At 41.7% G+C, this 23,419-nt stretch overlaps 1 protein-coding gene across 6 annotated transcripts in view; it reads left to right on the top strand.

The window, feature by feature from the left end:
• The window catches only part of TTC37 (tetratricopeptide repeat domain 37), a 215,156-nt gene that overhangs the window by 17,463 nt on the left and 174,274 nt on the right, over window positions 1–23,419 (top strand). For all 6 annotated transcript variants that reach the window (XM_040342350.1, XM_040342341.1, XM_040342325.1 and 3 more), the window contains 4 exons: window positions 5,975–6,050; window positions 8,040–8,180; window positions 12,132–12,230; window positions 16,105–16,213. In XM_040342350.1, coding sequence (XP_040198284.1) covers window positions 5,975–6,050; window positions 8,040–8,180; window positions 12,132–12,230; window positions 16,105–16,213 — 425 coding nt within the window. The remainder of the gene's footprint in view (window positions 1–5,974; window positions 6,051–8,039; window positions 8,181–12,131; window positions 12,231–16,104; window positions 16,214–23,419) is intronic.

The raw sequence follows: 23,419 nt of genomic DNA, 5'->3' as shown, positions 1-23,419 counted from the left end.
TTTGTGAGCATGTATTAGGCTGCATTCACACCTAAGCATTTTCAGTTTTTGAAATGCCTGAAAAACGCCCAACAAGCAAATTCCCATTCATTTCACATCTGAGCGTTTTTGTCACCTGAAGCAAAACGCCTGAAAAACACCCTAAGCTCAGAAAAGAACATAAGCTTCTTTGGGGCAGATTACAGGCGTTTTTCTGCCTTTTAACATTGGTGAGCTGAACAAAATCGCATCAAAACGCGGTAAAATCACGGCAAAAACTTGTGACTTCGAAACACTTAGGTGTGAATGCAGCCTATATATAATCTATCTCTCCTGACCTCAACACGATAGAACACCTTGGAGATTAAATAGAGTGGAGACTGCGAGTCAGATCTTCTTGTCCAATATCAGTGCCTGACCTCACAAATGTGCTTCTGGAGGAATGGTCAAACATTCTCAGACACACTCCTAAACCTTGTGGACAGCTTTCCCAGAAGAGTTGAAGCTGCAAAGGGTGGGCCAACTCAATATTGAACCCTATGGACTAAGACTGGGATGCCATTAAAGTTCATGTAAAGGCAGACGTCCCAATATTTTTGACAATATAGTGTGGGTGTGTATGGACCCTAAAAGTTTTCTTATTTAATGAGACCTGCTCAGCTATTACTGTATATGCTGAGGTACATGGGTAACCATGCAGGAGCTGAGACTGAAGTTTGTGTACATGTAGCTGGGAATTGTAGGTATGAAGGCACCATACAGTAATTGGTAAGTATTTTTTTCACTGAAGGGGGTCACACTTTCTACTGGAAATTGTATAGTTGAATAAAGAGCTAGCAGCTAACTTTGCTTCCTTTTTAGAAATGAGAATCTCAGCAGAAATGTGTTTACTGCCCTTAGCAATCAGTCAAATTATTCTTATTTTCTTTCCTTTGCTTAGAATAACAGGACATTTTTATCTTTGTGGTTGCTATGGGGATCTTATTATTCACTTAGGCCAGTTTTACACATTATCTTTAATGTGATAGTCAAGGCACAGAAATTACATAATTAAAAAATTGGTCTGCCAGTTGATTGACAAAGTAAAAATTGGACCCTTGTTGACAATCGGGGTATATGGTCCAGACCCCTCCAGTGATATATTTGCATATTAACCCATCACAGGCATCTGCTAATACCAACATGTCCGTATTACCTGGCCAATCAGTTTATCAGATGAGAAAAGGATCAGGGTCTTCAGATATTGGGATTAAAACATAGGTAGTAGTTGGAGGATATAAAGTGTGTGTGTGTGTGTGTGTGTGTGTGTGTGTGTGTGTGTATTTATCTCTATCTCCTCTTTCTCTATCTCTAGCTACAGGGTTGTACTCAAAAGTTTAGTTTGCATACCATAAACAATTGGTAATAGTATGTACCATTTAAAAAAAAAAAAAAAAATTTGTGAACAGACAGAAAACATTTATTTTATTCCTGTGGGATTCATATTGAACTGTAGGTCATACCCAAATGGCACAATCATAAAGCAAAACATGGCAACAAATGAAATGACCCCTGTGGAAAAGTCTGCATACCTATAGTTCTTAATTCTGCATATTTCCCCCTTTAGTATCAATGGCAGTGTGCAGGCTTTTGTAATGGTTGTCTGAGGCCCCGAATTCTTGCAGATGGTATAGCTGCCCATTCAAAATGTCTCCAGGTCTTTGATTGTCTTGCATGAACTGCACATTTGAGTGGCTCAATGATATTAAGGTCAGGAGACTATGATAGCCACATCAAAACCTTCACCTTTTTTTTTTTTTTTTTTTTTTTTTACATTTTTTATTTATCATCAAAAAGCCAGTCCTCGCGGACCATCATCATACAATTACAACAGTTGAAACAAAGAGATCCCTTATCGGGCAAATAACAGTCAGTTTTCAGGTAGACATACAGGCAGTGTCATCCTACCACATTCGAATCTCCAACCGAATTGTAACGTTATATCTTTGTGACATACTAATTAACATGGCCCGGTCGAGCCGGCTTCCCGACCCATTTTCCGTTTTCTATATATAAGTAGAGTAGCAAAAGGAAGAATTAAAGAAAAGAACAGAGGAGAGTGAGGTAGTAGAAGAGGGGAGGGGCAAGGAGGGGGGGGGCTGCACAAACAGGGTAGGCACAAAATAAAAAAGCGCCCCTAGGGGCGTATAGTAGTTTTCGGTTTCCGTAGAGTTTCTGGTCTGTCAAATCATCCCAGAGACAGGGGACACATCCACGGTCAAGTAGGCGGGTGGCAATCTGTCTCCCGGAGTTTCTGTCCCTCTTCTGAATATCTAAAGATGTTGTATATCTGCCATGTTTCCGAGTACGTCTCTCGACGTTGTTGGCTAGAGAGGACCAGGTCCTCCATACGGCTGATCTCGTCTACTTTGATTAGCCACATCGCAATGGTCGGCGGATGAGGGGACTTCCAAAGGAGAGGCACGCAGGCCTTGGCTGCGTCCAACAGGTAGCGCACCACTGACTTTTTATACACTCCAGGTGATAAGACCTTCACCTTTTTCTGCTGTAACCACTGGAGGGTCAACTTGGCCTTTTGCTCAGTCACTGTCATGCTGGAAAGTCCAAGAGCATCCCACGCACATCTTTGGTGCAGAATAATGCTAATTGTCTTCCAGTATTTACGAATAACACGTTGCATTCATCTTTCTATAAATTTTTACAAGATTCCCTGTGCATTTGGGGCTCACCCCCCCAAAAAACATCAGTGAGCCACCACCATGCTTCACAGTGGGGATGGTATTCTTGTCGCTATTGGTGACATAGTGCTTATGGTTGTGATCATAAAGCTCTATATTGGTTTTGAAATTTCAGATTACATTGAAGCTGTGAGGTGTGTCGAGGTGCTGTCGGGCATATTGTAACCAGGCTTTTTTGTGGCGTCATTGCAGTAAAGGCTTCTTTCTGGCAACTCAACCATGCAGCTAATTTTTGTTCAAGTGTCGTATTGCGTTTTTTAAAACAACCACACTGACTTTTTTTCCAGAGCACCCTGTATTTTTCCACAGGATTACCTGTGGGCTTTTCTTTGTATCCCAAACAATTTTTCTGACAGTTGTGGCTGTAATCTTTCTTGGTCTACCTGACTCTGGCTTGCTATCAAAAGATCCCTGAATTTGCCACTTCTTAAAAAATGATTGAACAGTATTGACTGGCATATTCAAGGCTTTGGATATCTGTTTATATCCTTGTCCATCTTTATATGGTTCCATTACCTTGTTATGCTGGTCTTTTGACAGTACCTTTCAGCTCCCCATGGCTCAGTATCTAGCCTACTCGGTGCATCCACGTGAGAGCTAAAAAACTAATTGACGATCTATACACACACACTGATTGTAATTCAAAAAGCCACAGATATGCGGAATTAAAGCAGAGTTCCCCCAAAAAAATATTTAAAGCCAGCAGCTACAAATACTGAAGCTGCTGACGTTTAATATATGGGCCTGTCCAGGGCGCCCGCGATGTCTGCAGCCGAAGCTGATCTACAGCTCGTGGATCGGCTGCTGCTGCTGCCGCCATACTCGGTGAGGGAATCAGGAAGTGAAGCATTGCAGCTTCACTTCCCGGTTCCCGACTGTGCATGCACGAGTTGCGCTGCGTGTCTTCAGTGGTCCCCGCTGTATTCTGGGAGCTGTGTGTCTTCCAGAACACAGCAGGGGTATGGAGTAGGCGCCGGAAGTGGCGTAGATCATCGAGGTGATCTATGCCAGGAAGTGGGAGCAAATACCTGTATTAGATGGGTATCTGCTTTCCCCCCTCCCCCTGAAAGGTGCCAAAGGTGACACCGAAGGGGGGGGGAGGGTTCCAAAAAGTGGAAGTCCCATTAATGGGTGGAACTCCACTTTAACCTCTTTAACCTTATGTGCCCACATCACAGTAATCAAATAATATTAAAAACGGATACAGTGCTACACTCAATATAGTTACTATAGTATAAATCTTCGCTAAACCACGTTGTAACACTGTCTGTAACTAAAAACGGCAATACAAGCAGCAGTTAAAAAAAGATGAAACGTGATGTGATAGCCGTATAAGTGTTGGACAGTGCAATAAAGCATTCATTACATGCAAGTCCTTAGTGATGACACTCCCAATATTAAAGGATCACCACGCCAGATCCTACATGGGACTAGAACATCCAGAGATGATTACACCACCACTCATGATAACCACCACCACTAGCCACTCGCCTCTGAGAGTTGACCGTGGAGAAAAAGAAAAACAACTGCGCTAAACCAAATAATAAGTGAGTGAACAGTAAGCGGCTGGCACACAAACAAACAAAGTAAAAAGCAAAATATATAACAAAAGTTCAGTGCTAGAATACAATGGTCCATGACAATAATCGTGACCAATGGTGTAAAATAATGAAACAATTGAAGTCAAATCATTGAATCTCCAAACAACTGGATGGATTGCTCCAGCTGGTGAGTAGTGCACAGTTCAAATCAATGAAAGGTGAGTAGAAAATTATCTCATATAGTTGTCTGAGGTCATCATCCAAAACATCAAATAAATAAATGGTTACTCTTACCGACAGGTGTGGACTCACATGTTCATATAAACAGTAAGTCTAGAAGGCGTGATGGTCTCAACAGACCTGGGACTCTGCAAAGATGGTCACTCCAGGCAGTGGTGGCTGTATCAATCCTAGTAGTATGAATACCTCCAATCCAGGAACCAGGCGGATGTGATTGAATAATGCAGGTCGGATGGCCAACCTCAGTGAACAGACAGGGCAAATATGGACATGGAAATGAAAAAGAGAGTGCTCCAGATGGTGCAAATCAAACTAAACCTTGGAAGGTTTTATTTGAAAAATAAACGATACATAAAATCACGTGAAAATATAAAAAGCAGTATAGGTTGCTAACATAGCAGTAGCCGACGCGTTTTGGCTAAAAAAAGACGGGCTTTTTTAGCCGAAACGCGTCGGTACACGGGATATTGGTTTCATTCTGGTGAACTTGGGATTGTCCTCTTGATTATATTTGGTGATTATCTCACTACAATGGAATCTGAAAGTTTGATATATTAGGCAGCAAGTAAACAGTTGTCATTCATGTTACTTGACACTTACCACTTTCTGAAACATTGTTGGTGAGTGACAAAGTACACCTCATCATGGAAACAATATTCCCTGATGGCAGAAGGTGAAAGAGTACCTTTTGGCGAGTACAGACAACAAAAAATAAAAACCTGTTAGGGATTTTAACCGGATGTAAAACCATTTAATAACACACCCTTCCTTTTAAGCAAATATTGTCTAAATACAAGAGGTATGTGTATTCTTACTTGACTCTTGGTGTCCTTTTGTGTTTTTCTTCCAGATCTGTACAGTAATCCAGAGTGTGACTCTGTGCAGAAGCTTTCTGTAATAAAGACCAGTCACTGTTGCTCTCTCTCTCCTTATACAGGGTGACTGGTCTTGTATCCTCCTTCTGTAAGTTTCTGCAGACAGCCTGTAGTGGAGGGGACTTGTTGGGTTCCTCCCACAGCTCTGTTCTGTAGACAGGCTATGCGCAACACAGTGATTGTTACCACTACTTTTACTACACTAGTAAAACAAGGCAGTATATGGGGTTGCAGAGGAATTTGGTGCACTCAATCTTTGGTATTTTCTTTCACTTTGTCCCTGTGCCAGTGGTCACCAGGACAAGTAGGGATGATAATCTCCTTAGCAGGTACACAAGAGACAGTGAAGTTCTAACCCCTTGCCACTCTGTCCAAGACAAAATAGACAGTCTTTTTATCTGTCCCATTTCCAGCTCTGTAGTTTCCATTCGTTGGCATACACACAACATATGTCACATGACCTAGGTCAAATGATTTCCAACTTAATAAAACTTTTTTTAAATCCACTCTTACAATCTAATGTAATTTTTCACATAACCAAAATATTCACTGAATGATAACCCATCCAGTAAAGTGTATATGTATATTTGTTTTCTCCTAGCTCCGACAAACCGAAGTGGTATGACATTTGTAAAAAACTAGTTGATCTGTACGAGCAAGATAGAAAATACATAGAGGTGAGCATGAATATTATTCTTTTTACTATCTACAATACTGCAGTGTATTTACAGAAGTGTGGCAGTGAAGATGGCGTAGCAACTCTTAGTTATTAGGCTCCATGCACACTGGAAGCTAAAAAAGCTATAAAAAATGCTAGTAGCTTTGCAGGGAGCCTTTTAATGTTTTTTAGCGTTTTTGCAATACCGTTTTTCAGTGTAGCGTTTTTTTAGCTGGCGAGCTGCGTTTTGAGAGTTTTTAACGCTTTTAACGCTTTTTTAACGCTTTTTTAACGCTTTTGAGCGTTTATTAGCGTTTTTTGCACTTTTGCCTTTTTTTGCCCACCGAAAAAACTGAACTTTGAGCGCGATTTTCAGGCATTCAGAAAAAAGACCATAAACTCCACTGCTCATTAAAGCTGTAAACGTCCATGTGTGCATGGACACATAGGCTAGAGTGCAGTTTATGGGCTTTTAAAAAAAAAAAAGAAGCCAAAACGCCAATAAACTACAACTTCAGTGTGCATGGAGCCTGATGCCGCGTACACACGATCATTTTTCGGCATGAAAAAAAACTACGTTTTTCGGCATGTAGAAAAAACAAAGTTTTTCCAACTTCATCATTAAAACGACGTTGCCCACACACCATCGTTTTTAAAATATGCTCTAGCAAAGCGCGGTGACGTACGACGGCACTATAAAGGGGAAGTTCCATGCGGATGACGCCACCCTTGGGGCTGCTTTAGCTGATTCTGTGTTAGTAAGACGATTCGCACTTTTCTGTCTGTTACAGCGTAATGAATGTGCTTACTCCATTATGAACGGTAGTTTTACCAGAACGAGCGCTCCCGTCTCATAACTTGCTTCTGAGCATGCGCGAGTTAACGCCGTTTTAGCCCACACACGATGATTTTTTACAACCCGAAAAACGACATTGTTTAAAACGTCGTTAAAAAATGCAGCATGTTCGAAAAAAAAATCGTTGTTTTTCAGAACCCGAAAAATTATGTGAAGCCCACACACGATCATTTTAAATGACATTTTTTAAAAACAATGTTTTTTTCATGCCGAAAAATGATCGTGTGTACGCGGCATTAGTGTTGTTGTAGTTGCTGTTCTTTGGTGTTTATTGGATACAATTTTCTACAATGGTTGATGGTCAAAGGGGGTCCAATTATAAAATGTTTGCTGCACAAATGTAACAAATATCTGCACAGTCAGAAGAAAAAAAAATGCTGTATTCCCACAAATATGATTCGTTCCTACATCATCAGCATCATTTAGTGGCCATAATGTGTTTTTATTTATCCTGATTGAGGAACTAATCATATTAGAGAAAATGTGAGACATTTTTGTTCCTAATGTGTGCAGATTGTTTGTCACATTAGTACAATGAATGTTTTATACATAGACCCCCAAAGTGCGTCTCTGATAAAAGAAAAAATGGTGTCATAGCTGCTAGCAATTAGTGTAGATATATAAAACACTGATGACAATAATGAAGAAAAATTGCAGCGTCGGCACAATATCAAAAAACCCCAAAACATTTTTTTTTTCTTTTTTTTTCTGGATACAGTAGATACTCGAGATAATTCTAGTCAAGTTTTTGTGTGTTTGGGTCCCCATTGGTGAGGTTCACCATTCTATTTGTCCTGGTGAAGTGAAGAGAATTTTCTGACAGTGGTTCTAACCTTTCTCTACTAAACTTCTGTTGTAATGCAGATACAGCGAGGTACCTTCCACTGTCTTAGCTATGACACCCCAGTAACCTCAGTCTGCCAGTCTAGCATGATAAAAAAAAACACTAGTACCTCCAAGTATGATGCACACCCCCCAGTGATGAACTCCCACTTTGTGCAGCTCTCTGCCAAAGTGGCCTGTCACCAGTCTACGTATTGTCTGGCTTAGGAGGAGGGACACAAATAAAAGGCTATGTATACTGCATATTTGTTATTGTGTAATGTGCGTTTTATAGGTTGTATTTTTTTTGTTTGTTTTGTTTTTATGCAGGCTGCACAAACATGGCAACAGTTAATAAACATGAAGCAAGATGAAGGAATTGACAAGAGTGAGTTTTATAAGTTATGGCGAAAGATGACCAAGCTGCTGGCAGAGGACATAGAGCGCCAAGACAATGAGATCCAGCAGCAGGTAAACCATGATATTGAAATATCTCATCTTATATTTAGGTGCACTCATCATGCCCACATAATCCCTATTATGTTTGCATATACATAGGAATCCCTTCAACCCCTACAATATGTTATAGTGATGAGATGGTTTGTATAGTGTTTTTGTAACAAAAGTAGCAATGAAAGATTAAAGAGAATAGTCCCCCCCCCCCCCCCCCCCCCACAGCAGCGCTTGGTAAACAACAAGTGTGTTTTTATTTTTTTTTACTTTACTTTCACCCTCTCCATTTGTCTTGGTAAACTATGTCACAGAGACGGAAAGCGATGAGAAATTCAAACAAGCCAATGGGTACACCTGTATTGGTTACAACTGTGTAGGAGGACAAAGATTCCTTCTCGCTTCTGTTATGTGACAGAAAGTCAAGGGAAATCTCCCTAATGGGACAGTGCAAAAATTTACATTAACAAGGGTTTTAACCCTTCCCTACTCTTTCCAAAACAAAAACAAAGTTAAGGGCTAAATGAAGAAAATCAAATGTATTCCACCACTATGTTATACAGCAAGGACAGCAGAATCTCCCATTTTGGCTATTGGATTACCTGAATAGAGGCCGCATCTGATTGAGGACAGTGTTTTCTGCAGAGGGTGTCGGGAGTTGTTAATTTGGCATAATAGCACCCTCCCCCAGAATGACCATCCTTACAGCTTATTGAAACCGCCCTTCTTTCCTCCTGAAAGGTGATGAAATTAAAAAGAAATTGTCACATGTATACCTGTGTGTATACCTGTGTGTCTTTGGTATGTTTTAAGTAAAGCAAAGAAAGTTTATGTCGTGTGAGTGATACATGTATTTATAGCACCACATGCCTTAAATTTTCAAAGGAAGAAAATGGTTTTGTGTTTATATCTTATCTTTTTTTATAAAGGGTGCAAAGAATTGCACATTTATATATAAAAAAAAGTCACAGATTAAAACTTCATTGTTTGATTTACAAAATTAAAAACCATTCAAAATTAAATATATTTGTTACATGGTCATTGGTGGATTTTTTTAAACAACAATATAATGGTATGTATTCCCAACATGTTTTGCCCACTAGGACTTCTTCAGTGGATTTGGTGACTGCTACTGATCTCGAAGCTATACCAAAAAATATCAGTCAAATTTTTATATAGTAGTTACAATAAGCCATAACATATAAGTTCATTCACATGATTCATTTTTCACTAGGTCAGGCCATTTCATGCTTACCCTTCACATCTATTGTTCTCATTTTCAAGCACTCTTTAAAAATTCCAGGAAAGAAAAGAAAGTTTGAAAAGAGAGAACTTATTGCTTACTGTACAAAATAGCCTTGATAGATTTGCTGGTCCCCCTGGAAAAGATTGAATAATTAGACCACAGTGGTATTTCAGAATAAGGGCTCTTTCACACTGGCGGACTCTGCCTGCTCAGCGGGGGTTCTCTCTGCAGGTGACAGGTCCGTGTCCATTCCGTTGACGCAGAGCAGACTAGGTCACAGCCCCGCTTTAATCTATGGGTGGTCAGATGTAAACAAAAGACTGTCATTCGATCCGTCAAACAGATGGGGAACTGATCCCCCCCACCCATCTGTTTTTGGCAGATCGGATGTTGACAGGTGTCAGCGGACACATTTCTTTTGACATCCGCTGTTCCATACAGGGCAAAGGATTGCCCAATTGGGTCTGCCTAAAATACTGACATGCAAACCCAATTGGTCTGCCTGTGTGAGGGGCTGAACTGTTTTCTATAATTTGCATCAAAACTTGCTGCAATCAGTTAGGTCTCATTAGAAAGGCATACTACAACGTACACCCGTGCAAGGATCTGCACAGCTGTCAACTTGGGAAGAGCTGATGTTTCCCAATTGACAATAATGGGTATGCACCGAACAATGCCCTGGGTGAGGGAAGGAGGTTCTCACCCAAGATTTGATGGTACATGGCCCCATCCACCGTCCCTTTGATGCAGTGAAGTTGTCATGTGCTCTTAGCAGAAAAATACCCCCAAAGCATAATGTTTCTACCTCCATGTTTGACGGTAGAGATAGTGTTCTTGGGGTCATAAGCAGCATTCCTCCTCCTTCAAATACGGCAAGTTGAGTTGATGCCAAAGAGCTTGATTTTGGTCTCCTCTGACCAAAACACTTTCATCCAATAGTAGTTCTGAGCAGATTCATCACCATTCTTGCTATTATTGAAACTCCACAAGGTGAGATCTTGCATGGAGTCCCAGACCGAGGGAGATTGACAGTTATTTTTTGTTTCTTCCATTTATGAATAATCGCACCAGCTGCTGTCACCATCTCACCAAGCTGCTTGGCGATGGTTTTGTAGCTCATTCCAGCCTTGTGTAGCTCTACAATCTTGTCCCTGACATCCTTGGAAGGCTCTTTGGTCTTGGCCATGGTGCTGAGATTGAAATCTGCTTCTGTGGACAGGTGTCTTTTTATACAGGTAACAAACTGAGATTAGGAGCACTCCCTTTAAGAGAGTTATCCTAATAATCTCAGCTCATCGCCTGTATAGAAGACAACTGGAAGCCAAAAATCTTGCTAATTTGATAGGGGATCAAATACTTATTTCACCCATTAAAATGCAAATCAATTTTTTTATTTTTTTTAAATACGTTTTTCTGGATATTTTTGTTCTGTCTCGCACTGTTCAAATAAACCTACCACTAAAATTATAGACTGATTATTTATTTGTCAGTGGGCAAACTTTCAAAATCAGCAGGGGTTCAAATATGTTTTTCCCTTACTGTATAAGACCATCTCTAAACAGCTTCATGTACCTAAGACCACAGTTGCAAATGTTATTTAGTCCATGGAAGTGTAGTTGACATGCCAGGATATGGCTGCAAGAGGAAAATCAACCATAGATTAAACAGAAGGATTGTGTAAATGGTAGAAAAAAAAGCCTAGAAAATATTCTATGAGATGCAAGCTGAGCTTGTAGGTCAATGTACATCAGTGTCTCATTGCACCATCCATGGCTTTTAGAGCAACATTGGGCTTGAAGAAAAAGACCCAGACCTGCATCAGCTCTACTTTCACAGACAAAAATTTATTTTTTAAAGAAATTAACAATGTACCTACTGTGAAACATGGTGGAGGCTTCGCTATCTTTTGGACTGCTCTGCTGTATCTGGTACAGGGTGCCTTGAGTCTGGGAAGAGCACAAGGAGACCTGAAGACTATAAACAAATTCTGGATTGAAACATACTGCCCAGTGTCTGAAAGCTCAGTCTTAGTAGCAAGTTATGGGTCCCTCACTAAGATACCGACCCAAAACATACAGCTATAAGCACCCAGGAATGGCAGAGTGCAAAATGGACTGTCTAAAGTGGCCTTCTGTGAGCCCTTATCTGAATCATATCCAGTGTCAAAGGAAAGAGCTAAGAGATGCAGTCTAGAGAGGGCATCCTTCAAATCTGAGACAGCTGAAGCAGATCAAATTATCTCTTAGCATCTGAAGAAGTCTCATTGAGAGCTACAGAAATTGCTTGTTTGCAGTGATTGCCTCTGAATGTTGTGCAACTAAATATTAGGTTATGGGATCCGTTATTTATGACCATGCCATTTTTTCATTTGTTTTATTGTTTAAAATAGTATCTTGAATTAAAAGCAAAGTCTGTTTTTTTTTTTTTTTTTTTTTTTTTTTTTAATACAGAATAATGAATGCCAATTGTCGGTTTCAAGTTATTTTCACAAAAAATTGTGGGCTTTTCTTTTGCGGAAAGGTGTATGTATATACACCCAAAGCCTTCCACATCTTTACAATTATTAGTAGCTAGTTTTATTTTGAGAATCCCCCTGGGTGTTTTTATGGCGTACTGTAAGAGTACACATGTACACTTTAAAATAAATTGCAGATAGTTATTTAGCAAATGTACTTTATTTTTCAATTGCTTTCATTAAGATAATATGCAACTCGCTTTTATTCCAGCTCTTAAATGCCTTTGAAAATGCCATTTCCTTCCTGGAAGAGGTACCAGGAGAAGAGCACCGTGCACTTTATCAGGACTTTGTTCTCTGCTTGTCTAAGGTACATCTTAAATTAGTTTGTAGATGTCTATTCTGGAGCATTATATATGTAATTTGATGACCTGATTTAATTTCATCAAGTTTCATTGAAATTTAGAGGATTGAGCTGACATGGACATCCTTAAATGGGTTGTAAACCCTCATGTTTTTTCACCTTAATGCATCCTATGCATTAAGGTGAAAAAACATCTGACATTGACTGCCCCACAGCAGTTTTACTTACCTGAGCCCTGAAAAGTCCCACGTCTAACACACTTGATGTTTCCCCGGGGTTCTTGGCTCTTCTTTGAATAGATTGATAGCAGTGTGCAGCCATTGGCACCCGCTGTTGTCAATCTAATCCAGTGACGCGTGGGGAGGGGGCCGAGTCCTGCACTTGGCGACTATGGATGCCGAATGCAGGACTCGGGATCGCATCCGCAAGGAAATCCCCTTGGGAGATCGCTTTCCATAAGGGGGTTATCTGCAGGGAGGAGCCGAGAGAGCCGCTGTAGGACCCCAGAAGTCACGGATCGGGGCCACATTGTGCAAAAGAGCTGCACAGTGGAGGTAAGTATGACATGTTTGTTTTAAAAAAAAAAAAAAAATTAACCTTTTAATACCACTTTAACCACTTGTCAGCACTCTCAGCCATACACGCGGGCCAATTGTTGCCCAGTTTCTATTGAGCCCGCCGACATTCGGCCCCTTTGTACTTGGCATTAAAGTAATCAGGGTGGCTCTACAGCTGTCCCTTTTTACAGTGGTGAGAAAGGTCATCCCCTTGTGATAGCAATAAATTTAAATTAAAAAAGGTAAAAGTGTGTAATAAAATTATAATGTTCTAGGTCCGGCACATGTACTATTCTGGAGCATTAAATAGTAATTACACCATGTGGTCTCTCTGTGAAAGTCAGGGTGAAATAAATTTATTCTAGGACCATCATTCCAAAGTATCTATACACAGGCCTTTAAAGTGTCTCATATAAATAATTTTAGGTACTGTAATTTCTTGGGCATATAAAAAAGTTCAACCTTGGTTTCATAACACATTTTCCCACATGGTTTTGGGAGACTTTAGATGTGTTTTTGCAAAATTTAGCCGGGCTTGGATGTTTTTCTTCATAAGAAAGGGCTTCTGTCTGGCCACTCTACCCCATAACCCAGACAGGTGAAGAATACTGGAGATTGTTCTCCGATGTACCACACAAATACATTTTATAGGTCAAATTAAAGGTGGAGAAAGTTCTGAAATGATTGATCTTTGTCTTATTATTTTTTTTTTTTTTTTTACACCAAAAAAAATTTTAACAATACATTGAGAAGACTGATTACACTGCTGCGGGTATGCTGTTGTTTTTTTTTTCCCCGTACATACCTCGTTATCGCCGTTCCATCCCTCGGCTTCTGGGTATGATTCTTTCGGGTCTGGGCGTTCCTAGTTGGTTGACGTTCCTCCGACCGACGCATACTTGACGTCACGACTTTCCAAAAGAAGCCGAACGTCGCTGCGCAGGCGCCGTATAGAGCCGACTCTATACGGCGCCTGCGCAATGACGTTCGGCTTCTGTCGGAAAGTCGTGACGCGCAGTATGCGCCGGTCGGAGGAAGGTCAATCAACTAGGAACGCCCAGTCCAGCAAGAATCATACCCGGAAGCTGAGGGATGAAACGGCGATAACGAGGTATGTATGAAAAAAATAAAAAACCTCAACATACCTGCAGTGTAATCAGTCTTCTGAATGTATTGTTAGAAATTTTTTTTAGGCGGAACCTCCACTTTAAGTACAAAAATGCGAAGGTTTCTTTTTTCTGGCTGCTCTCCTTCTCCCACCGCTCCTCCTTCTCAGAGTGCAGCTTTAGATTGGAGGAGGAGAGCAGTCACATGACCATCTAGGAAAAGTCAAAGGAGAGCAGTCATGTGACCAGGTCAGTGAAAAAATTTAACTGTTGAGGTATTTAGAAGCTTTGTTTTACAATGACACTGACACAGGAGGAGCGGTGTAGATGGGGCTGGATAAATCCCCAGAAAATCACCATTTCTGAACTGTGTAGCATAGTAGTGGTCAAAATGACAGAAGACTCAAGTGCAGCTCCGGACATCAAGATGGCCGCACAATAACATCACATTTTTTGGTTTGAAGTGCATTGCATCAAGTTATCGAAGTACACACTGAAAAGGAAGTGGGAATTAAATCGGCCACATCATTAGCAGTAATAGTAACCCCCAGCACTGGTGTCGGCAGCCACAATTAAAATCCCTAGCATTGGTGTTAGTGGCTGCAGTCAAAACCCCAACATGTGGCTGCATTAATTACCACCAGTTATGGTGCAATACTAATAATCTCCCCCTTACATTTGGTGGGTAGTTGCAGTGCTATTTACACCCCCCAGTTGTGCTTAGTTGCAGTGCTGCTCACACCCCTCCCACATCTCCACATCTGCCCACCTCCCCCTTTCTGCATTGTTGTGCAGTTTTTCCTAACACCCCCCCCCCCACCCACACCCCCACACGCACCCCCCACATTGGTGGTCAGTGGCATTAAAATTCAACCCACCAGCATTGGTCATCAGTTACTTGATCACACACTCCTGCGCCTCTCTCTCTCTCCTTAACCACTTCCCGACCTCCTCATGTACATTTACGTCGGCAGAATGGCACGGACAGGCACAATCACGTACCTGTACGTCCTCTGCTAGACGTGGGTGGGGGGTCCGATCGGGACCCCCCCCCGGTACATGCGGAGGTCGGGTCCGCTCGGGGAGCGATCCGGGACGACGGCGCGTCTATTTGTTTACGGCTTCCCCGTGCTTCCCTGTGGCGGCGCATCGATCGGGTGATCCCCTTTATAGGGGAGACTCGATCGATGACGTCATTCCTACAGCCACACCCCCCTACACTAGTAAACACATATACAGTGATCCCTAAATGTTACAGCGCCCCCTGTGTTTAACTCCCAAACTGCAACTGTAATTTTCACAATAAACAATGCAATTTAAATGCATTTTTTGCTGTGAAAATGACAATGGTCCCAAAAATGTGTCAAAATTGTCCGAAGTGTCCGCCATAATGTCGCAGTCACGAAAAAAATCGCTGATCGCCGCCATTACTAGTAAAAAAAATAAAAATGCAAAAAAACTATCCCCTATTTTGTAAACGCTATAAATTTTGCGCAAACCAACCGATAAACGATTATTGCGTTTTTTTTTTTTTTTTTACCAAAAATAGGTAGAAGAATACGTATCGGCCTAAACTGAGGAAAAAAAAATGTTTTATATATGTTTTTGGGGGATATTTATTACAGCAAAAAGTAAAAAATATTGCATTTTTTTCAAAATTGTCGCTCTATTTTTGTTTATAGCGCAAAAAATAAAAACCGCAGAGTGATCAAATACCACCAAAAGAAAGCTCTATTTGTGGGGAAAAAAGGACGCCAATTTTGTTTGGGAGCCACGTCGCACGACCGCGCAATTGTCTGTTAAAGCGACGCAGTCCCGAACTGTAAAAACCCCTTGGGTCTTTAGCCAGCATATTGGTCCGGGGCTTAAGTGGTTAAGGTCAGGACTTTACTCTGAGATGTAATGGAGTAATTGCTGCCTACAGCACAAGTAAAGTCTTTCTCCGTGGTAGAACTCGGAGCACTCCAGCTCCTGGCACCCACTGCCATTCTGCTGCTCTCTGGTGCCTAATAGTTGGCGAGCTGCATGTTGGGCACCACTAATGTAAGCAATAAGCATGCTCATAACAATTTGGGGATAACTTATGTGCATTTCATACATTTTATCTAAGATAATAAATTGGGTATAAACTATCCATATTTGGCTTATACTTTGTTTCTGTATAGCCTTAAGTCTTGCAGTGGAAAAATTTTTTTTTTTTTTTTTTTTTTTGTCCAGCTGCCACATGAAGAAGCAAAGTTAAAAGAGATATGTAACAACATGACGAAGGCCTACCCTACCCTCACCTATCCTCTGGAAGTACTTGGCTTACACCTCATTAAGTCCGGTAGGAAAACTTTTGATTGTTCCTTTTGGTTTCCCACTTTGTGCTGTGAAGATAATGACTATAGCATAACTGTTCAGTGGATGTAAATCAGTGGTCCTCAAGTACCCCCAACAGGCCATGTTTTCCTTTACTTTGCACAGCTGCTTTAAATCAATATCAATGACCTGGTATTAATAAGAGCTATTTTATCTAAGGGAAGTTCCAAAAACATGGCCTATTGGGGGTACTTGAGGACTGAGGTTGAGAACCACTGATGTAAATGCAATATTGGTCCAACATTAAAATTTTTAAGGTATTAAATGTATGCAATGGTATATAAGAGTGGGTCCTCTATATGACGGCTTCAACATTTGCCCTGATAAAAATATGATGGATATTGCTAATATTTGCGCATTGCTAAATGGTTCCAGCTGAGAAATAAGTGGCAACAAACTCGACTGACTCTAGGTGAATATGTTTGGTAAGTATGCTTTATGAGCATGGGAAAACTTTAGGCTTGGTTCACACTACTGCGACCTGAAAGTCGGGGCAACTAAGGGCTCATTTACACCATACGTGCATGAAAACTGATGGGAAAACCATGCAGCTAACACTTGCAGAGATATCAGTTTTTATGTGCATTTAAGTGAGTTTATATGCACATTGACATCAGTTTTCATGTCTCAGTTATGTGTCCTGTTCAAACCAATGTTGATTTCATGTCAGTTTTTTTTTCCGTGCAAAAAATTGCATACACTTTCCAGATTCCTGCGGAGAAAAGTTGTGTGAACAGGGCACATAGAGAACTATTGTTTACTTTGAGCCCTTGCAAAATGCATGCAGAAACACTGACGTCTCTCTGCACCATGGTTTGAACAAGGGCTTACGATGTGACTTTGCCAGGTGACTTCCTGGTGATTTCCTTGCTACTTGAGTACTACTTTGATGTGACTTTAGAAGCAACTTCAAGCAAATCATATCAAATATGAATGAGGATCTCACTTGGAGGTGACTTCTGGTAAAGTCTATGGGCACAAGTCACCTAGAAGTAGTACAGTAACCTTTTCTTTTCCTCTTCTTTTTTGTTGAATACATTTTTTTTTTTTTTTTTTAAGTATTTAGACAAAAAAAAAAAAAAAACAGCAGTACAATCATATCATCCTGACATAATTCAGCTAGGTTCAGTGATAACAGGTCAGTGAGAATTACAGTAGAGTAATCAGGGGGGAGAGTGCTACCACCCGTGCGCACAACGGATCATGCCGGAAAGTCAGAAACACAAAAAAAGACCCCCCTGCCCTCCTGGGGGAGGGGGCAAAAGGGAGAGGGGGGAGAGAAGGGCAGGGGGGAGAGAGAGGAAAGAGGGGAAGAAGGAGTCTCGCTTCTACTGCAGTTAGAAATCCCCATCAAAAGGCCATACGGACAACAATTATGTAGACAAAATCCAAAAGTCCTAATCCAGAGGCACCCTGCGTTCACAGACCTACGCCGCCCAGAGCTTGTCAAATTTCTTTGGGCAGTTGCGTCCCATATATGTTAGACTCGGCATTGCCGTTATATAAACTATCAGGGCCTGCTATTGTTGGACCGTAGGGGGTGTGGACCTGTTCCATTGTAGCAAAATAGCTTTCCTGGCATAGAACGCAGCATAAAAAACAAACAGCTTCTTAGACTGCGGGGCCTCCAGCGTATCACGGATACCCAACAATAGGGGCACCGGATCACAGGGGACCCGCAATCCACCTATGGAGTTTACTGTCTCCACCACCCCCATCCAAAAAGGCCTCAACCGTGGGCATGACCACACCACGTGGAAAAAGGTACCAACTTCATCACTACATCTAAGACATGTCGGCTGTCTGTAAGGGTAAATACGAGCTTTCAGCTGCATGAGACGGTCTCTAGCTGATATCATTAACGGGATGTATTGCTGGATGCCCTCTTCCCAATCGTCATCGGTCAGCACTGAGATATCCGCCTGCCATGCCAAGAACAGCTGGAAAACCTTTGAGGTGTCCAGTCCCGCAAGGATGGAGTAGAGGGCAGAAAGAGTGCCCCACACATCCGAGGCCCTCAGCAAGGCCTCCACTGCGGCCACCTTTAACCTAACACTCCGTGGGAATTGGGCCCGGAACGCGTGTCTTAGTTGTAGGTACCGAAACAGCATACGATTAGGCAGGTTATGGGTCCTCTTGAGAGTTCACCATTGGACACTATGTCCCCCAGTGTCTTAATTTCAAACCGTGCCCAGAGCACTGGATCCGAAATGGTGGCAAAATGCGTCAATCAAGGATTTCCCCACAGAGGGGTATACGGGGACCAAGTATCCTGTTCCTCCATCTTAGATCGAACAGTGTCCCACACTTTCAGTGTGGTTCTCATAGGGACGGTAATCTGGGCATTAGATCGGGGACCCCGATGGACCAAGTTCCGAAGCTCGGCATACGACCCCAACAGAGCCGCCTCGAGGGTGGCAGCCGGGTTGGCCCGCTCCTCTGAGAGCCACCAACGCACCGAAACCAGGACTGCAGCCCAATAGTATTTAATCAGGCAAGGCAGGGCCAGGCCCCCTAGGGAGATCGGAAGTTGGAGTGTCGTCTTTGCTATCCGAGGCATCCCCCCCCCCCCCCCGAGCCAGAGAAATGAGGTGAGTATGCCATCAAGTTTTCTAAAGAAGGAGGAGGGTATGGGGATCGGGGTCTGTCTAAAAAGATACAAGAATTTAGGCAGGATAGTCATCTTAATTAAATTAACCCTGCCAAAAAGGGTAAGGGGCAGTTGTCTCCAGGCAGCACACCTTCCAATCAGGGAGGAGACCACCGGGGTCAGGTTCAGGGTGATGTACTGTGAGAGGTCCCTGGTTACAATGAGGCCCAAATACTTAAACTGAGACACCAGCCTCAGCGGGGTGTTAGTAGGCAGTACGGCATTCACAGAGGAGAGCGGGAACAACACGGACTTACCCCAGTTGATACACATTCCCGAAAACCGACCAAACAGGTCTATGATGGACAAGGCCGCCCCCAGGGAGTCCCTATCATTCCGACGATACAGGAGGGTATCGTCGGCGTACAGGGAGACCCTTTCCTGCACCGGGCCCACGGAGACCCCGTCCAGCGCCTCCGAAGAGCGTAGGAGGATCGCCATCGGCTCAATGGCCAACGCAAAGAGGGTCGGGGACAGGGGACACCCCTGCCGCGTACCCCTGCATAGTTGGAAGGGAGAAGAGAGGGTTGATCCCGTCCGGACTCTAGCCCTCGAAGAATTGTACAGGGCCTGGACCCACAAAATAAAATTGGGCCCGAAGCCGAACCGGCGCAGGACCTCCCATAGATGGTCCCACTCTACCGAATCGGGAACCTTTTCTAGTCATACCGACTTCAGTAGGGCTAATTAAGACGGCTCTCATTGATTAACATAGAATTTCACATGTCATGCAACTTGGGGTCTCTCACAAGTCGGATCCCAAGTCACGGCAGTGTGAACCGGGCCTTATGCCGCGTACACACGACCGTTTTTCGGGTTGTAAAAAAATGAAGTTTTTTTTTAAATGTCATTAAAAACGATCGTGTGTGGGCTCCAGAGCATTTTTCACGATGTAAAAAATGGGCATTAAAAATTTCGAACATGCTCTAATTTTTTTACGTCGTTTTTAACGTTGTCGTTTTTTAACGTTGTAAAAAATGGTCATGTGTGGGCTTTAACGACGTGAAAAAAACGCACATGCTCAGAAGCAAGTTATAAGACGGGAGTGCTCGTTCTGGTAAAACTAGCGTTCGTAATGGAGATAGCACATTCATCACGCTGTAACAGACTGAAAAGCACGAAGAGTGCAAAGCGCGAATCAGCAAAAGCAGCCCCAAGGGTGGCGCCATCCGCATGGAACTTCCCCTTTATAGTGCCGTCGTACGTGTTGTACGTCGCAGCGCTTTGCTAGAGCATTTTTTTTTTCACGATCGTGTGGAGGCAAGGCCGTTTTAACGATAGGTTTGAAAAAAACATTAAAAATGTAATTTTTTACAACCCGAAAAACAGTCGTGTGTACGCGGCATTAGATGAGATTCAAGCACAAATGTGTGGAAAGTACTGGATTAATTGATCAGGTACCTTTTTAATAAATTGGTCTCTATGCTTGCAGTTGGTTTCAGTATAAAATGTAATAACAGCCTTTCATTCCCTGTCCATTTGCAATGGTTGCCTCCAAAAGCATGTTTTTCCTTGAGCAGGCTGTTAGAGTGCTTCCAGGCATTCAAGTTTCAGATTCTCCAAAGCCAGCTTTACTAGACTCAAGCGTAATGCCGCGTACACACGGTCGTTTTTTGTCGTGTAAAAAAACGTCGTTTTTTATCATGATAAAAAACTGCGTTTTTAAAAAACGACGTTGCCTACACACCATCGTTTTTTCAAAATGCTCTAGCAAAACGCGGTTACGTACAACACGTACGATGGCACTCTGTTCCATTCAAGCTCGCGTCATAACTTGCTTCTGAGCATGCGTGAGTTTAAAAACATCGTTTTAAACATCGTTTTAGCCCACACACGGTCATTTTTTATGACACAAAAAACGACTTTTGAAAAATAACATAAAAAATTTAAGCATGTTCGAATTTATTTTTTTTTGTCGTTTTTCAGAAGACATAAAACAATGTTTTCCCCACACACGGTCATTTTAAATGACGTTTTTAAAAATGTTGTTTTTTTTCATCACAAAAAAGGACCGTGTGTACGCGGCATGAGATAAATATTTGCAGCATTTCTAGTATAGAATAACTCAGTCAGGTTGATTTACTAAAATGGGAAAGTGCAAATTCTAGTGCAGCTCTGCATGAAAACCAATCGGCTTCCGGGTTTTTTATTTTTTGTTTTTTTGTCAACACTTGAACAAGCTGAAGTTAAAAGCTGGTTGGCCACCATGCAGAGCTGCACCAGATTTTACACTCTCCAGTTTTAGTATATCAACCCCAGTGTATCCAAAAAAATCCTATCCTAGCTGGAACTGAATATACAATCCATTTCCTTTCTGCCGGGAGTTTTGAACATTGTACCCTGCTCCAAATTTTTTTTTTTTTTTTTTTTTTTTTTTTACACGAACGTCATATTTCTGTTTCCCTCGCGTTTTCTTCTTTAAAGTAGAACACCCTTAAACTAATTAATACTCTGTTGAAGCACCTTTTTGATTTTATTACAGCACTCAGTCTTTTTTGGGAATGAGTCTATCAGCATGGCACATCTTGACTTGGCAATATTTGCCCAATGTTGTCTGCAAAACTCAAAATCTGTCTGATTGTGAGGGCATCTCCGGTGCACAGCCCTCTTCAAATGAAAATCTGTGGGGTGATCTGGAGTCTGGGCTCTGGCTGGGCCATTCCAAAACTTTAGTCTTCTGGTGAAATCATTCCTTTGTTGATTTGGATGTATGCTTTGGGTTGTTATCATGCTGAAAGATGAAGTTCCTCTTCATGTTCAGCTTTCTAGCAGAAGCCTGAAGGTTTTGTGCCAATATTGACTGGTATTTGGAACTGTTTATAATTCCCGCTACCTTGACTAAGGCCCCTGTTCCAGCTGAAGAAAAAATGCCCCAAAGCATGATGCCGCCACCACCATGCTTCACGGTTGGTATGGTGTTCTTTTGGTGATGTGCAGTGTTGTTTTTGCATCAAACATATCTTTTTGGAATTATGACCAAAAAGTTCAACCTTGGTTTCATCAGATCATAACACATTTTCCCACATGCTTTTGGGAGACTTCAGATGTGTTTTTGCAAAAAATAGCCAGGCATGGATGTTTTTCTTTGTAAGAAAAGGCTTCTGTCTTGCCACTCTACCCCATAGCCCAGACATATGAAGAATACTGGAGATTGTTGTCGCATGTATTACACAGCCAGTACTTGTCAGATATTCCTGCAGCTCCTTTAATGTTGCTGTAGGCCTCTTGGCAGCCTCCCTGACCAGTTTTCTTCTTGTCTTTTCATCAATTTTGGAGGGGACGTCCAGTTCTTGGTAATGTCACTGTTGTGCCATATTTTCTCCACTTGATGATGATTGTCTTCACTGTGTTCCATGGAATATCTAATGCCTTGGAAATTCTTATGTACCCTTCTTCTGACTAATACCTTTTTACCAATGACATCCCTCTGATGCTTTGGAAGCTCTCTGCTGTAGGATGCGACAAAGAAAATGTCAGGAAAGACCTACTGGACCACTGAACTGTATTTGGGGTTAATCAGAGACACCTTAAATGATGGCAGGTGTGTACCGACTCCTATTTAACATGAGTTTAAGGCTCTGTTTCCACTAGTGCGACTTGTCATGCGACTTTTGACACAGAGTCGCATGACAAGTCACAGTCCATTGATTTCAATGGCACCCGTTCCCATCTGTGACTGTGAAAAGGTTCCTGCACTACTTTGATCCAGAGACTGTAAAGTTGGTTCAAAGCTGCACTCAGTCGCATCAAAGTCAACTGACTTTGTGGTCGCAATAGTGGAAACGTAGCCTGAATGTGCTTGCTTAATTCTGAACAGGGCTACATCCCCAGTTATAAGCGGGTGTGCACACTTATGCAACCACATTAATTTATTTTTTCTTTTCACCACCCCCCGCCCAAAAGACTTCCTTTTTTTATTTTTATAATTATTATTATTTTTATTATTATTATTATTATTATTATTATTATTATGTTTGAGTTGAACAGTTTTTAGGTGAAAAAAGTTCATTTTTTTTTAACAGGGTGTGTATTTATTTATTTATTTATTTTTTAATATCCACTGTAACTCCCACATCACTACTGTTCCAATATTGGAAAAAAATGCATTATTGTGTTAAAGAAGCCAATCCTGCTTCTAACTAATATACTGTGTTTTTACTTTCGCAGTTATTACCTTTTTGTATCGCTTGACCTTCCCTCCGACATCATAAGCTCTAATGAGCAGGGCCTTCTGCTTCCTCTTGTACCAAATTTGTCTTGTTACACTAATGTCTGCCTTCATTTTGTAAGGCACTGAGCAAACTGTTGGCACTAAATAAATCATCTATTATAATAATAATAATAACAACTTGGCTAAGTGCTAATTGTCTCTATCTACTAAAATGTTAATAGAATTTTTGAAGCTCAACACACCATGTAAGAGAAGGTTCTATATGTGGCTGTCATCCCCACAAACAAAGCAGAACAGACCTACACTAAATAAATAAATCTCTGTTTTCATGATGCAAAAAAAATGTTTTT

The sequence above is a fragment of the Rana temporaria genome, chromosome 1 (genome assembly GCF_905171775.1).
Source record: "Rana temporaria chromosome 1, aRanTem1.1, whole genome shotgun sequence".
In the NCBI taxonomy this organism is placed as follows: Eukaryota; Metazoa; Chordata; class Amphibia; order Anura; family Ranidae; genus Rana; species Rana temporaria.
The sequence above is the reverse complement of the archived record's forward strand: the minus strand, read 5'-3'. Positions and strand labels throughout refer to the sequence as shown.